The sequence below is a fragment of the Glandiceps talaboti genome, chromosome 6, assembly GCF_964340395.1.
Source record: "Glandiceps talaboti chromosome 6, keGlaTala1.1, whole genome shotgun sequence".
In the NCBI taxonomy this organism is placed as follows: Eukaryota; Metazoa; Hemichordata; class Enteropneusta; family Spengelidae; genus Glandiceps; species Glandiceps talaboti.
This window is the reverse complement of record NC_135554.1, coordinates 2,150,469-2,168,187: the sequence shown is the minus strand read 5'-3', so window position 1 is coordinate 2,168,187 and position 17,719 is coordinate 2,150,469. Positions and strand designations below refer to the sequence as shown.

The 17,719-nt window shown below is 36.9% G+C and overlaps 2 protein-coding genes across 3 annotated transcripts; both read left to right on the top strand.

Moving 5' to 3' along the window:
- Positions 1–362: 362 nt before the first annotated feature.
- LOC144436166 (transcription factor BTF3 homolog 4-like) lies at positions 363–17,465 on the top strand. 2 transcript variants are annotated; one of them, XM_078124875.1, is made up of 5 exons: positions 363–425; positions 10,717–10,913; positions 14,927–15,073; positions 16,521–16,635; positions 17,045–17,465. In XM_078124875.1, the coding sequence occupies exons 2-5, from the start codon at positions 10,737–10,739 to the stop codon at positions 17,086–17,088; spliced, it is 483 nt and encodes a 160-aa protein (XP_077981001.1). In that variant the 5' UTR covers positions 363–425; positions 10,717–10,736; the 3' UTR covers positions 17,089–17,465. The 2 variants fall into 2 exon arrangements, with proteins under 2 accessions (XP_077981001.1, XP_077980999.1); XM_078124873.1 differs by having other exon boundaries at positions 14,927–15,074; positions 16,510–16,635.
- On the top strand, positions 656–2,587 carry LOC144436663 (uncharacterized). The gene is made up of 2 exons (XM_078125508.1): positions 656–1,812; positions 2,213–2,587. Exons 1-2 carry the CDS (start codon positions 1,586–1,588, stop codon positions 2,286–2,288), a joined length of 303 nt encoding a protein of 100 aa, XP_077981634.1. The 5' UTR covers positions 656–1,585; the 3' UTR covers positions 2,289–2,587.
- Positions 17,466–17,719: the final 254 nt, after the last annotated feature.

The window sequence follows — 17,719 nt, the reverse complement described above, 5'->3', positions numbered from 1 at the left end:
ATTACCAATACGGCAACACAAAAATCATTATAACTATAACATGTTACGTTTTAGTTGAATTTTGTGCATCGAAAGTCTTTTAATTATCCATAAACGCTCGAACGGTTCACAAAAGAAGAAGGAGTGAGTAAAGTAGATTGAACCACCGACATATATGCAAAGATTTTGACTCAGTCGAGGCTCGTGACCCTTTAATAACTAATCAAGCGAATTAATTTTTTTTTCCGCTTTAAAATATTTTCACTACATTTCATGGAATTACTAATCAGAAATAAGGGAATATCAATACATCTCTAATGCAAACAGAGATAAAGAAGCGATACAAAATACCTAAAGGTCACATCGGGAAACCCTGCCAGTGACGTCAGAGGTCAGCCATCTTGTTCCTCGTGAGTGAAGTGTGGACGAATTACCAATGTTTGTCTGTGAGTATACTCCAATTTTGTTGACTCGCTGTTGCTTTTCAGTATATTTGAGACGGAAAACATAGAAAAAATGAACCTTCTCTCCGTTTTTCGTGCATTTACTACAAATTTACACCCCATTAACCTAATTTTGTACATCGCTTCGAAGATGTGACACAGCGTTACTGACATTCCAACGCATCATGCCTTAGCCATAAGCTAGCTGCGACGCAACGCTCACCAAAATATGATTATTGTTCCACTGTACTCTTGTAGATTCCATGTACTGAGAGTGGTTTAGATGAAGTGTTCCAGTCTTAACTTCTTCTTTTTTTTCACCATGTAATTAAGTTTCATCCAGACTTCCTCGAGAGAATGGACAAGTTCAAACACCTTACTTGGGGCGCCCTCACCTTTCTGCTGTTGTATTCAAGCCAGCCATGGCATGGGCACTGCCGCAGTCATTCACATGATAAACCCGTGCGTTACTTGACATATGTGATTTTGAAGTTTTAAAAATGTTGTCCTACGTGTTGCTATGGAACTTTATCTTACATTCATCAGTTTCAGTAGCTGATACTTTGCTGTTGCATTTTCAAAACAAAGCAAGTCATCCCCATGGTAACTTGTCTGCTGTATACACAATCTAAAACTAGGCTGTTTAACAGTCACTCTTGTCACTTGCTGAGACTTACACTAGCTTGTGTTGATTGATCAGGGCTTGAACTTCACTTCTCCAAGTATTTAAACTTTGGCCATGTGAACAAAGCTACAAGTTCGAATAATTTGTATAAGGCCAAACAAAAAAAATTGTGTGGTTCCGGTTACCCGACCGACCCTAATTTTTAACCCCCGACTGCCGACTTTTTATTCGAGGTTTCTGAAAAATACCGAAAACCCGACAGAAAATCGAAAATTTACAAATCTCGCAAAGCGCGAGAGTTCGGGCGAGAGTTACGACGTCCATGCTTTGAAAACAAAAATGGCCGCTCGCCTGTTCGAACACGGCGTGTTTTCAATTGAATTCGCAGGAATAGGATCTAGGATGCGACCACATTCAGCAAAAATCTGTACTGACTACTGGTAACTCAGACAGGACATTCGAGCAATTGTTAGAAGACCACCATCCAGGTTATTCGGAATGCAAATATTACCAGAGTCGTATTGAATGTTCGAGTTCAATGAATGGCCCGTGGATGGAAGTTACTCAAAGCAATATTCAACTCGGCACCGTCAGTCAGAACTTTAGTATTAAATACGTACGAGTTCAATGTCAACGAGACCCTATTTCTCGTGAAATGGAGGATATTGTTGAGGAAACCACAACGAAAGCCGTGAATGCATTCGAAATACTAATAGCAGGTGGACGGGAATTTGTTCGGAAGAGGGTTAAGAAACCCTCGTCAAGGTTTGTTTTTATTTTTACTCCGTTGTTGTTGTTTTTTTTACTTCGTTGTTTCGAAGCATTTTTTGTGCCATTCTTTTGGAAAAATAAGACATTGTAAGGGAAGAGACGAAACGTAAGATGAATTTGTTGTGGGTAAACGTGACGTGATTTTTTGAATGTTTTGTTTGCGTTTTTTTATTCTATAACGCCACTATTTTCATACGTCGTTACAGGCTAGGCGCAATAGTCAGACTTTTTGCGCACAAATTTTTAATTAAGGCATGCGAGGTTGAATATTCAATTTTACTTCAAAAATAACTCCAGCTTTAACTCTATGAGTGTATATATGTTCGTAATACTTTGAGGTGGGTGAGTGAAAAGTATTTTTAATAAATGTCCATTTAATTTCTCTTGTCTGTAGTGGCGTTTCACTGACCAAAAAACAAGAATTATATAACTCATTGGTAGATCTATTTGAGAAGAGAGGACTGGATTGATATTGGTAGAAAAGATGTATGTTGCCACTGTGGTGATGTTGGAGCTGAAGTTGATGCTGAACTGAAGAAGCGCTACAAAACAGTCTTACCTATTTGTACTACATGTAAAGACAATGGGAACCATTCAGTTGTTCAACGCCCATTTGGAAAGAAACGTTGAAGTGAATAATATAATGTATAAATGTACATGAAATGTAACCTGAAAAAATAACATTCAGAGTTGGATGTTGATTTTGTTATTTTGCAGGCCAGTAAAACCAACTGGTCAGTGTTATTGTGAAGGAATCTGTATTACTGAATTATCATATGAAAAGAAATAAAAAATAATTTGATTTGTGAATTTAAGTCTGCTCTGTACATATATTTGAGTTGCTAGTTGTATTTTCAACCCCGTCCATACCTGCAAAATAGAAATTAAAAAAAAAAAAAAAAAAAAAAAAAAAATCCCTACCTACCTACCCTTATTTTCAAGACCATGTAATAGGAACCACACATTTTTTTTTGTTTGGCCTAATTAAAATTAAGCTATATCTTTAGAATGCATACTTCAGTTTCAATATAATTTAGTACGCACATGAACCATAAGAAAATATGTATGTCCTATAAAGTTTGTTGATGCACATTACAGTGTTAATGAATAATTTGCATAATTAATGATTTTTGGTAATTAGGCTATATCTTACGACTACATACTTCAATTTCAATATATTTCAGTACATACATTAACCATAAGAAAACACATATGTCCTATTAAGTTTGTTGATGCACCGTACAGTGTTAATGAATAATTTGCATAATTAATGATTTTCGGTAATTAGGCTATATCTTAAGAATACATACTTCAATTTCAATACAATTCAGTACATACATTAACCATAAGAAAACACATATGTCCTATCAAGTTTGTTGATGCACCGTACAGTGTTAATGAATAATTTGCATAATTAATGATTTTCGGTAATTAGGCTATATCTTAAGAATACATACTTCAATTTCAATACAATTCAGTACACACATTAACCATAACAATCGCGTATGCCCTGTAAAGCTTGTTGATGTACCTTTCAGTGTTAGTGAATAATTTGCATAATTAATGAGTTTTGGTAATTAGGCTATATCTTAAGACTGCATACTTCAATTTTAATATAATTTACTTCATACATTAAACATAACAAAGTTTATATGCCCTATAAAGTTTGTTGATGTACCTTACAGTGTTAATAACTAATAATAACTAATTTGCATCATTAATGATTTTAGGTAACTAGGCTGTATCGTAAAAATCAAGCTTCAAATTTCGTATAATATGGTACATATAATATATCAACCATAATAATATGCACCTGTCCTATGAAGTTTGTTGCTACAACTTATACCTTTAATGAGTATTTTGAATAATGAACGATATTCAGTAATTAAGCAGTATCATGCACTCTTCAAATTCCGTATAATATGGCACATACATTAACCTAAGAAAGCATGCCTGTGAAAAAAAGTCTTACCACAGTTAAGTTTAGTTTTTAATGAGTAATTTGCATAACAAGTGATTCCCTTTCAGGAGGAATTCAGTTTAAATCTGGTGTATTAATATAATTAATTATTTGACAGAACAGTGAAAATCATCACTAAATTTATTCTCAAAATCAATGAAAATATGCTGCTTTTATTGTAGGAGTCAGAATTAGGTCGTCAAGGTGGCTCTAAAGTTGTCAGTTTCATTGCGATCAAAGTAAACTGGAGTGGGATCTTTTAACTTGCACAGCGGTGAACCTGATCCATACATACATGTACAGTAAAACGTTGATTATCCAAACGCTTACGGGGACATGCATTTTGTTCGGATATGTGGTCAGTTTGGATATGCGATCTGCATCGAGATGGGACGGGGTGGGGTCAAAAGGTCGCACTCATACAGAATGAACGTACACGTACGCTGCATCACTTACACATGTTACATGCACTCTCAGACAAATGAAATGTACTGTACTACATAGAAACCTTTTTAATGAATTGTACTTATTTAATACTAAAACTAAATAAAGAGTTGAATATAATAGGAAAACGAATTGAATATGTGTAGAAGAAATAAAAAAACTTATTTACAAGAAAGACGACGACGTGGTGGACAGCTGATAAGAACACACTGTTGTCATGGTTGCATCTATAAATAGTGTTCACTGACATGTAAATGTAATCAAATTGTATCAATGTGTACAAACGATGTGTCCGCAATTTAGCCACTCAATGAGAAAAAAAATAAAGTTCAGAAAAACGAAGTCAGGGGTTTCTGTTTCATTGCACGGCTGTCTGCTGCTTTTCTGTGTAAACTACGGAGCAATTACAACTGAGTAGGTTCACAATCAGGCTGCGACTCTAGCCATAACAAACACGGAAAAAACATAGCTGCCGCTTCACCGTGCGATGGTACTGGTTCACACGGGACATCGTTTTCTTTATCTTCAGTTTCACGATCGAGTGAGGATTCCTTCCTAGACATAGCAGATTCATAGGTAGGCCGAAGCTGAAAAAGTTTTACACCTTTGAAAATCTTTATTGGAAAAAGAAATGAAACTCTTTTCACTTCTGACCGACAATCATCTTTTCGGTATCACAGTCAATGGTCAAAGTATCAATGCCGCAACTACGGTTGCATTACATCTCATGCCGACAAGTTGTTTGAAAGTCATCAATATAGTCAAGAGTGTGACATGCCGTTCTCACCATTTCACAATCATTTCAAATCTTTTATGAGTCATACAAAAGACAAAAGACAACGGGGCGGTCAATAGGAGAACAACTTTATTGAGATGCTATTGAAGGTGTGATCGTTCCAATGCACTCCATGTAGTCGTCTTTTGTTTTACCGTACCGTTCCAAAACTGGCTAATAAAAGTACAATCCCCAAAAAGATGAAAGTAATCCTCTACAACCTCATCACAAAAAGAACGTAATATGGATTCTACAACCCCCCACCCCCAAGAAAACAAATAATTTGTTTGTAGGTAAGATCTTCATAATTAATTTGTACTGAAAAAGCCTTAACTTTACATCAATTGTAACTTTAAGAGGGAGAACAAAGCAAACTAGGCAGGGATATTGTAACATCAAAAATATCATGCTAATAAAGAACATTGTGTAAGGGAATAACAGAGGGTGCTAAAATATTTAAAAAATAATTGTACATATCTCAAAGACTTTGTTTCGAAATTTGGGTCTACAAACTTGTAGCTTTTGAAAAACCATCCTTAGCTAGTAACCTTTTCCAAGATAGGGGTATAGCAGATAAAAGCTGATTGTATTCATGCACAGTGTTCTCCCCAGGATTTTGTCACAAGAGGGGGGAATTGTTGCTGAGCGGAGCGAAGCACTGCATGCGCTTTGCGCACGGTGGGGGGTGGTCAGGAGGGGGGTGTCCCCCCTCCTGCCTAGGAACTTTTGCAATTTGCATCTTGAAATGGTGGCTTTTGGTGGCACTTTATTTAGCCATTTTAACCCACTTTAATCATGTGAATTTCAACACAACTGAAGTGTCAAAGTGAGTTTTGATATCTTAATGTTTAAATAGTGACAGAATTTAGCCAAATTTACCTGTGTCAAAAAAATAGTTTTTTAATAGTTTGTCCTAAATAGTTACTCAAATAGCTCATTTTAACACAAATGCTGAAAGAGTGTAACAAAACAAAATCTTCAACTTTCTGTAAAAAATTGCAGCAAATTTCAAGATGTTTCAGGACAGTTGTAGTGTTTACTATAAAACGAAATCCATTTTCAAAAGCTTCATTGCATCATCACCATACCACTACCAAAACAAACAAAAGTCAAACACATAAGGGTGAAGATAACTTTGCCTTTATGCATAACAGCTGAGTAACTTGTCTCACTTCTGTGAGAATTCTCCTGTCTTTGTAATTTCCCCATTGGTGACTGCTTGTTCAAAGTAAACAGTATCAGATTTGGTCCATCTATTGATATTCCCATAGTGATTCAATTCGTCTAAATGTACTCTTTTCTAGTTGACTTCTCATTAAATGTATCATTTAATTCCCGGACTTGAGAACTGCTCAGAATGACGGACAAGTATTTGCGGTAACGCAAAACCATGCGTATTATACCGTACGCAATGGAAATTAATTTGTTATGCATATTTGATCGAACGATCCGTATCCTATACGCAACGAATTTTGTTACATTTGCCATACCCCTCGACTGACGATCGTACTATACTGAGTGAGAGTCGATTGTTTTTATTTTGATACATAATACTATTATAGACCACTAACGAACTTGTACCCTGGCCCTGTTACAGTCAATGTAAAAAAGACGCAACACTAATGTTGCAATTTTTGTTGCCATTGTTGTGTCTAACTGGAAAATTAATAGTACATGCCAAACACAGCTGCACATGTTCAAATGGACACTCAATACGTCACGCTCCCACGTCAAAAAAAACTCACACTGTAAGACATGCCTAGCCATGATATAGTTCTCTTCAGCATGTTCAGTTTTTTTTACGAAAACAAAAATAGTCGGTGACAATACGGCATGGCAGTTTCAGTTAGCACAGGTCTTTTTTGAAAGAAGGCGAAACCGCTTCGTGTCACTATGGGTGGTAATGAAGTCAATCAAAAGAAAATGAAATAAAACGAATCGGAATACATAGTTTTCAAGTGGGACAGGTATCCGACAAAACTTTCTGCTATGACGACACATGCAACGTCCGAACTATTAAACTAAAGGGAAGGGACAGAGGGGAACTTAGCGTTCAACTTCAATACTGACGTAGCCATGGAAAATCTTACTTGCGTGTTTTTATATTAAGAGAAGCAATTCATAGACACAGCGACTCTAAAAACCATAGATTTTGTAGTACATTTAGTGTACACGTAAAAACAGACCGTTCCGAGACTTTTGTCACGGCCCACCTATCCATGAACAATGGAATCGCCCACATTGACACCACGTGTTTATCTGTGTTGAGGCCATCGCATCTCACCCGATATCTCCGTAAGTTCGATCGTGGTTCGATGGGTATGAAAATATTAGCCCATTTTCGTTTCGATTACAATTCAATAAATAGTTAAGGAACTAGAATGTACCATTTTGTTCATTTTAGTGACATATTATTTAGTATCATCTAAGTAGTGTTGGTGAACAACACAAGCCTTTCAAAGTTTCGCATTTCATTTTGTTTTTGTACCGTAAACTCGAGAAAGTGTGTGTTTACATGCAAACAATCCCACGATCTGAGTTCAAGTTCGCCCTGAAAAGGGCCGACGTGTAAAATATTCCGTGTACCTCCTGATCTTCATTGAGCTAAATGACGGAGGAAAGACATGTTGACTGTTTGAAAGCTATAGAATGAATGACAAGTTTGATGAAAGTATGCGTGAATGTGATTCGCACGAAGTTTGACATCAGTGACAGTAGCCTCTTTACCGAGATATTTGACTTTCCAAAATGGCGACCATGAGATCGTAGCGAAACCGCGAGAGAAGTAAATCGTTTTGCCCCGTTTGTTGAAAAAATATTCAATTCATTTTTTTTCCGTCAAAACTTACAAGGGGGCGCCAAGAATTTACAAGAGGGCGCGGCGCCCCTGTTACCTTGTTCAGGGAGAACACTGATGCATGGTTAATACAAATATTACCATAAATTCTAGTAAGGTAAGCAAAAGAAAACAAGTTACATTCAATATCAAGAAGATCATTAAGAAAACCACCTTTTAGGCTCCGCTGTCAGCGAAAGCTGAAAGCGTAGCTTTAGGTATAGGTGGGTATAGAGTAGAGTGAATCATAGGTGTCCGTCAACTTTTTTTATTTTCATCATCTTCTCCGAAAGTGAGTCAGAATACTTCGATATTTGGTGTGCATGTTTTATGGGGGGAAGGCTATTCAGATTTGTTCATGCCAAGTTGATCTGTGCCATTTTCAATTTTTTATGGTTTTTTTTTCTTCAAAAATGATATTTTCATCATCTCCTCAAATACTACTTGTCAGATTGCTTTGATATCTGGTGTGTTGATGTGCAGAGGGTAGCTTACTCAGATTTGTTAATTTCAAGTCAGCACATCTTCTTTTCTATTTTTGATGATTTTTTTTTGTAATTTCACAAAAAAATTAATATGTTAATGAGCATTGTGACCGACGCCATATTGGAAATCAGTCCACGAGACTTTAAGTAAACTGCCACTTTTCAAAAGACACTATTGATGTCAAACAAGCAATGTAATATGTGCTATAGTCATAATTCTACGCATTGTGCACCCAAATGACAAGTGTTTGTTCGAAACAGGGTTGTAAACTTCAAATCCAAATTCTTCACCCCTACTACATAATCAGCCAGTCCGCAATACCCTCATTTGCATACAATCTATCCTCCAGATACTGAGATAGCAACCGTTACACTTTGAATGGCTGCTCACGGGCCTTATTTTTGGGTATTTTCAACTCGCCGTAACTTTTCCTAGAGTCCACCATTTTAGATACTGTAAACGCCTAAACCTCAACTGACATCTCTTCTTTCGTGCCAGCAAAATAAATTTTGGAATTACATTTAGGAATACCAATTTTCCGACGAATTCGGGACGCATACTTGAGGCCCTGAAATTTCTACCCAGTTTTTGGCTCATAGTTTCCATAATACGGACTGGAAAGTTTACAAATTTCACAAAAAGGTGGATTTTTATGTGTTTTAAATAACCATGGCAAGTAAATTTAGTAGGATCGTTGTGTAAGGGTCCGGTCCGTTCAAGATTTTTCGGTAGAAAACGACTGATTTGACCCGGAAGTTGAAGCTGACCTCGTTTGACCGGGCGATTTTTCACAGCACCAGCAACGCAGGAGTTCTTGGTACGCACTAAAATCACACTTCAGACCCACTATAAAAGTTTGATGTTTTCAGATAACATGGAACTTGTGATTAATTCTATATTGTCGTGCAATTTGGAGTGACAGTGAACCAGAATGAAGATAACTCAAGTAAGCAAGGCAAGGCATGCCTAGGTCCTATCCTAGGCATGCGGTTGAAGTTATTACAGTACGTACAGTGAATCGACCAAACTTTGTTTATTGGCTTACAGTTTACATGTAAATGACATGAACATGTCTTGCCATTTCCAAAATGCAAATATATGGCAAGTAAAAATAATTAAAATAATTACAACTTTAATTTGGCTTCAGACTTTGCATTATGTTTTGCGTATATTTCCTCGCTTTACATGTAAATCCGAAAAGGTTCTCTCTGGTCATGTCAGTGATCATACCAGGACTGCTTTGAGTACGACCGAGGTGAGGCATGTTGAGAATTATAAATATTGTGAAATGTCAAGTACAAGGAATACAATGGAATGATGAAAGAAAATGGTCGAGTCTGTTGACAGGCTCTGGTTACAAGACATTCCGTAAATTAAAATATTAGACGATGTTATGTCTACTATAAGTTGAATGTTGTTGACAATTATGCACAGTATTTTTAGTCCCCACGGACGAAGTCCGGAACGGGGACTTATGGATTGGGTTCCGTCTGTCCGTCCGTCCGTCCTTCCGTCCGCAGCCGTTTCTTGGAGATGCCTGGACCGGTTTTTTCAAACTTGGTACAGGGGCAAATGCTATGGCATACATATGCACGTCAATTTGTTTTATGATACGATCCAATATGTTGTTTGTTTGCGAATTTTCCCTGTCTAAAGCCATAACTCAGACATGCTTTAACAGATCTCATTCAAAGTTGGTATTAGGACAGTGTTCTATGACATACATGTGCATATTCATTGTTGTCATGATACGATCCAATATGGCCGCCTAGCAGCCATTTTGTTTGTGAATTTTCATGTCCAAAGCCATAACTCAGACATGCTTGAACAGATCTCATTCAAAGTTGGTATTAGCACAGTGTTCTGTGACATACATGTGCATATCCATTTTCGTCGTGATACGATCCCCCATACCCGACCCATCCTTTATTGTTGTAGGCATGTTCCATGTCCAACAAGCAGACGCAACATATCTAAGTCTGTTTGATTTAGGTTCACAAGTGTTGATGCGTGATCAGAGTAGTGAAAATTCCTTAAAACCCAATCATAGCGGGGACAATGTCATTCTCAATGACTTGTTATGGTAGTAGTTTTTACAGCAATAGCTGCTGTTAAGCACTCTAACGGCGAGGTGGATGAATGAACTTTGGCAATCCCACAATAATAGGAATCGGTGGTGAAAGGGTTAAAAACTATACATGTTGCAATGTCATTGGTGCTATTTTCAATGGGAAATTGCACTAGTCCGTGTCTTAGGACCACCATAATTTTTATCCCCTGGTAACAACAAAACTCCTTCACTGAAAATACAAGGATATATTTGGAAGGTTTTCCGGGTGTTAAAATGTGAGCTTGATGACAAATGATTCTAATGTCAATAATTCTGTTGTATTACAGGATAAATACAAATATTCGCCATGAATCCAGAAAAGTTACAACGTTTACAGGCACAAGCTGCCCAGGTCAGAATAGGAGGAAAAGGTTCAGCTCGTAGAAAGAAAAAGGTTGTTCACAGGACGGCTACCACAGATGACAAGAAACTTCAAAATTCACTCAAGAAACTTTCAGTAAATAATATTCCTGGTATTGAAGAGGTAAGCACAATTGTTAGTATTTAGCCCCAGTGGCTAAGTTGAGGGGGGCTAGTAGTTATATTCACCGCTATCTCCAATATGCATTGGCCAAATTCAACCAAACGATCAGTAAACATCAAATAATATCCTATGCATATGTGCGTCAATTTGGTTTTTAGCACAACTGAACTGGTAAGGTTCAGTAGTGCTATAGGCATCGCTAAGTGTCTGTGTGTGTGTGTGTGTAAAACTCACTATCGTATCGGATGCCCGGTCTGACCGTTCAGCAAATCCATGCTCTCACAAACCCTGTTATTGACACTTTGATGCAACACTTGTACATTATAAACTTCAGCAACAAGAACCCAACTTCAGTGTATGTAGTTTCTTGCTAAGGCCGATTGTATATCAAGTGATATGCAAGAGGCAATCTGATTGGTTGTAATTTTGATGTACAAAGCCACAGTGAGTAAATCCTTAGATTGTATATGAATGATGACATGGTCTCTGGTGTAGGACACATACAGTACTGGACGGTGCTGTAAAAGAGGCTGTAGTTTGCAACGATGACATGGTCTCTTGTGTAGGGCACATACTGGATGGTGTATGACACATACTGGATGGTGTAGGACACATACTGGATGGTGTAGAGCACATACTGGATGGTGTAGAGCACATACTGGATGGTGTAGAGCACATACTGGATGGTGTAGGACACATACTGGATGGTGTAGAGCACATACTGGATGGTGTAGAGCACATACTGGATGGTGTAGAGCACATACTGGATGGTGTAGAGCATATACTGGACAGTGCTGTAAAAGAGGCTGTGGTTTGCAACGATGAGTATTACAAAGAGAACCAAAACTAAAACTGGATTGTCACTCAAGGAACAGTTCACCCTTCTTTGCAAGAGACCGAATGTTTTCATTTATAAAGGGCAAAGCCCGATGGGGGCTACTGCGTTGGGTCGAGTCTGTCCTTCTGGCAACCTGTATCTCCAATATGCATGTGCCAAATTCAACCAAGCCTGATACAAATGTTATGGAGGGCATATGCACGCCTGTTGGTTTTACAACCCTCACCACAACAGTGACATGGCGGCCATATTTGTCTTATATAATCACACTTTGCCCAATAACTCTTGAAGTTTAACAGATAGAGACCTCATTCAAGTGTCTTCACCCATGTTATTAATCGTGAGCTTTTTAATGGCACATTGACTTTTGACCTTGACCTCCATCTTCATGGTCAAATAGCCATATTATTGTCAAAAGTGTGTATGTATATCTCTGATATGGATGGACTGATTTCAACCAAACCATGTACAAATGTCAGATGCTATTGTCTGCATATACAAATCTCTTCCTTTCACAACCCCAATACAATGATAACAGCAAAATGGCGGCCATATTTGTCATAAATAGTCACTTTTGGACGATAACTCGTGACACTTAACAGATAGAGACCCTATTCAAGTGCCTTCGTCGTGGTTATCAATGGTGAGCTTTCCAATGACACACTGACTTTTGACCTTGACCTTCATCTTCAGGGTCAAATCGCTGTCTTCCTAATTTGAAATCATTAAAATGATATAAATATTAATGCTAATGTGCCTGAAATTGTCAAGCATCTATACATAATTGATAAGAAATGAACAACCCTTTCAGGTGTTGTCAGTGTATCTTTTTGATTGCCTTAACTCTTTCACCACCATTGGCCTGATGGGATTGTTTGTGCTCCAGCCCCCTCACTAACATAAAGTGAGAGTGAGTGGTATGCAATCAAATTGATATAAAAATACTTAGAATTGCCCAATCTTTGAAAATTAGGTATCATTTTACTGGAAAATAAATTGTCTATATCATACTTACAAATAAACACATTCTAATATCACATTCACAACTGAAATTTGGGTTAAAATAAGAAAATATTGGTAAAAAAAACTTGTTAATTTATTGACATATCACAAATAAACAAAACATTTATATTACAAACAAAATTCAAAATACCAACATTTATGTTTCTACAAAATCCTTATACTGGTTAAATGGTCAAAATCGGCGAAAATTGGGCAGAAAATGTTATTTTCAGTCGTATTAAATTTGAACGAAACAAAATAACGGCTCTCTAATCTGATTACGATGCAATTAGTCGGTCCCGCACCGGCAATGAAAGGGACAAAAATAGCTGAAGTCGCTGCACTGATATCTTCTGAAAAATCAGTTTGTGTAGTTATATATCATTATTTGACAGAACAACAGAAAATTATCAACAAATTTATGCTCAAAATCAGTAAAAAATGCCCACAAATTGGTAGTATACGAGTCCGAATCGAGACGCCAAAGTGGCACTTTTTGCCAACATGCTGTACCCACTTTGTGGGTCTTTGAAGTTACGTTGTGACAATCTGATCCTTACATTTCCTGCATTGAGTTCACTCAGCCATCTCCTTGTATAAAACATCGTATTCATAGTCAAAATTGAGTGGAAATTTCTACGAACAGCACCGTTATTTACATTGTAAGTTACGTTAGGGGAGACAGATTTTGCTTCGGCGATGTTGAAATTTGAATTTTACGTTGAAAACCGCACATAAAAAATCTGATTTGTAAAATCGCCCGTATCGTGCATAAATTTCCCTCCACTGACCTTCACACACGCTGAGCTAGTACAAATACAAGTCATTACTGAGACGTAACAAAAGAAATAAAACCAAAATAATCCATTTTATACCCAAAAATTACAACCGAGATGTTAGTATGGGAGTCGGTACCTGTCACAAGATTGCGTAAATTTGCCGACATTCAAAAAAATTCAACTGTAAACTGCCGAAGGCATCTCATACGGACTTAGTGGGAATTTGATGCTTACACACAAGTACAATGTGTTCCCACAGCTAAATACTTGTATTCAATGATGTATTTCGAGTCAAAATCAGTCAAAATATCCAGAGACAGTGACATAATTTATATCGTAGACCATGTTATGAGAGCCGTTAATTATATCCGCCATGTTTAAATTTGATCTTGTGGGCGAAAAACGCACGTAAAATTACGATCGCTCGTCATTTGGATCGTAGCTCTAGATGCCGTTCACTATCATACATTCAAAATGGCAGGCTATATAAACAATGCTAATACGCATGTGTGGAACTAGTTATGGCAGCAAATTTTGCAGCAATTTGCTGCGTTTGAACGGTTTTACGGCAAGATAGGTGAATGAACTTTGGCGTCTCGGTATACTGGGTACTGGTGGGCGCCATAACTCAGACATGCTTGAACAGATCTCATTTAAAGTTGGTATTAGGACAGTGTTCTATGACATACATGTGCATATCCATTTTCGTCGTGATACGATCCAATATGGCTGCCTGGCAGCCATTTTGTTTGTGAATTTTCCATGTCCAAAGCCATAACTCAGACAACATTTTCATCGTGATATGATCCCCCATACCCAACCAATCCTTTATTGTTGGAGGCATATTCCACGTCCAACAAGCACACACAACATATCTAAGTCTGTTTGTTTTAGGTTCACAAATGTTGTTCCGTGATCAGAGTAGTGATAATTCCTTAAAACCCAATTAGCGGGGACTATGTCATTCTCAATGACTTGTTTCTTCTGTTTCTGTGCTTTTCTGCATATATGTTTTTTCTACTTTTGCTGAATTTGAGGGATTGGGGTACCTCTTAACATTTCTTGGGTCTTGAAGGCTCCATAATATTAATGTCGGAGATAGGAAATGTCCAATCTTTTGACAGGTAAGGTCCATTGTTTCAATGGAATGTTAAACCTAGTCCATCATCTCACAAAGCATGTGTGAAAGCAGACATATAACGAACTGTTAATACTGATAATCTTTAATCATTTAGAGCTGACCAAATATCCAAGTGTATTGAAATATATTTTAATTATACAGACAAGGTTGTACACACATTAGTTGTAGTGAATGACTTTACTACATCTATGTAGTGGATTACAAGTTTTGATTGTATAAAAGTATGTTGATTAATTGTACAATATCATTACAGGTAAATATGATAAAAGAGGATGGGTCGGTGATACACTTTACAAATCCTAAGGTTCAAGCTTCCCTAGCTGCAAATACGTTTGCAATCAGTGGACTAGCAGAGAATAAACAGATAGCAGATATGCTGCCAGGTATTCTTAATCAACTGGTAAGTACAATCAACTTGGACTTGGTTTCATCCATGGCGTTAGTTAGTTAGCTGTGGTCTGTATTTATAACTGGATCATATAGTTTGCCTAGAGTTCATTACAATGTTTTACACAACTGCTGTAATGTTAGAGTACATGCTGTGAAATTGTATAACTACTGGTTGCAAGTCTACTAGTAAATTGGAGATACAGACCTGGGTAGTAGGTTGTCAGTGTGAAGTACAGGTTATAATTCAGTACAGTTTTTTACCCAAGGGGTGGGTGGGAGGCTTTTACAATAGGTTCCATCCATCCATAGCCAGCTGTCTGACAGGTGCCATGACAACATTTGCATGTCACTTGACTTTGTTTTTCCCTTCAGTAGTTTTCCTTGTAATATAGATATGATTGATAAATAAATGAATATCTTGGGCCAGAAAAAATTAAAAAGCAATTCAATGGGCAACCAAACCCATCATATTGGGTAGGTACATGTAGGTCAACTTTTTTTTACCAATGCTTGACAAGGATGTAAAAACAAACCATATATCATTCATGATGGCAAAACATTTCAAGTTGAGTTTATATAATATTTATTCACTCATTTTGATTTCATCTCTTGCAATTTGTCTGTGTGGCAATCGATTTCCATCAGTTGTAGTTAGAAAATGTACACACAATTTACAGTCAAACAAATTTTGTAGCTCCTCTGACCCTTTCCTCTCAAAAAATGTTAAGCCCCACCAAATGAAACTCAAACATTGGAGATAGTGGAGATATTAAATTATATGGTACAATGATACATTAAAATAACAGTGATAACTAACTACAATTATAAGAGTCCAAACTAGATTACTCTACAAAGGATGTGGATTTCACATGCATTTATAAGGAGATGTCTTAGAGATGAGCTCTAATCTATACCATGGAGGTACGTACTTAGCCAGCCACCTTCCATCTTTCTTTGGGAAAAAAGACAATTATCACTGTGATTGGTACTGTGATGGAAGGAGACACCTCCAAAAATTTTGTTTTTTTAAGTAAGACAATGTAGGAGGCCATTTTGAGACATAAAATATCAAACCATAGACTTAATTTAAAGTTTTACAATGCTTGAATATGGAATTGAAATGCCAGAAATTTGGGTAGGTTGAACAGCTTTTTTATTTTTTCTGGCCTTAAATAACAATATCAGTTGTCAGCTAGTTATTTCTACATGTTGATAAATAAATATTGTAATGACAATATCAGTTGTCAGCTAGTTATTTCTACATGTTGATAAATAAATATTGTAATGACAATATCAGTTGTCAGCTAGTTATTTCTACATGTTGATAAATAAATATTGTAATGACAATATCAGTTGTCAGCTAGTTATTTCTACATGGTGAAATGACTGAATGTCCCTTGTTAGACAAGTGGATATTCATTTAAATTTCTTTATTCAATGTTTTGGCCTTCCCTCAGGGAACAGAGAGTTTGGCCAACATTCGAAAGTTAGCTGAGAAATTACCAGTACAAGAGTCGGGGCAGAGTGCACACATTGCAGAAGAAATAGATGAAGATGACGAGGAAGTGCCAGGTGAGTAAGATGACACGCGCGCGCGCGCGCACACACACACACACACACACACACACACACACACACACACACCCAGACATACTCACACCTGCATATTCACAGTACCATGTGCACATAGATACATATTTCACTATGTTATATTCAATCAATATTATATAAATTTAGAAAATGTAATTTTCCTTTATGATTTAGAGTTCAGAGGCACTGCATACATGTAGTTAGAATGCTCTTGGCAGAATAGATATGTCTTTAACTTCTCTTTGAAGGCTGTTAATTTTTGTCATATTTTCTAATGGCCTTGCATTTAAAAAATATTTATATATGAATTTATTTGTAAAATGTACTAAAGGGTGAACTAAATTGTTGAAAATCAAACATGTCACTAATTAACATCTTTGTTTCATTGCAGATTTGGTTGACAACTTTGATGCACCATCAAAAGAAGAGGCATGAGACCGTAAAGAGGGGTGGGGGGTACAAACAAAATGTCAAGCTGGGTGTGGTAAACTTATTTCACAGAACCTTTTTTTCTTTTGCTATTTTGTATAGTGATAAACACGGTGCCAATGTTGTCAAAGTGTAAGATTGTCATAAAGTGGTGGTCATTTCAAAAAGGAATCATGGACATTGAATATACAACATTGTTGTCTTGTTTTGCATAGCCTTCCTGTTGGAATTATCTTGTACCAAGTATTGTCAAGTTGGAAATGAAATATGCCTGACCTGAATGGCAAGTTGTGTATTTTGTAATACATGTACAGTCAATGCACTTCAAGTCATGTATGTATTGTCCTCCATTACAAATGTCTAATAAATACACGTGTCATCATTGACCAACTATTTGTGTCATGTATTGTACTCTGGAATTCATACACTCTACAAATGAAACGATGTGTGTGTGTGTGTGTGTGTCGTGTACTATTTATTGCTTGAATTCATACACTCTACAAATGAAACGATGTGTGTGTGTGTCATGTACTATTTATTGCTTGAATTCATATACTCTACAAATGAAACGATGTGTGTGTGTGTGTGTCATGTACTATTTATTGCTTGAATTCATATACTCTACAAATGAAACGAT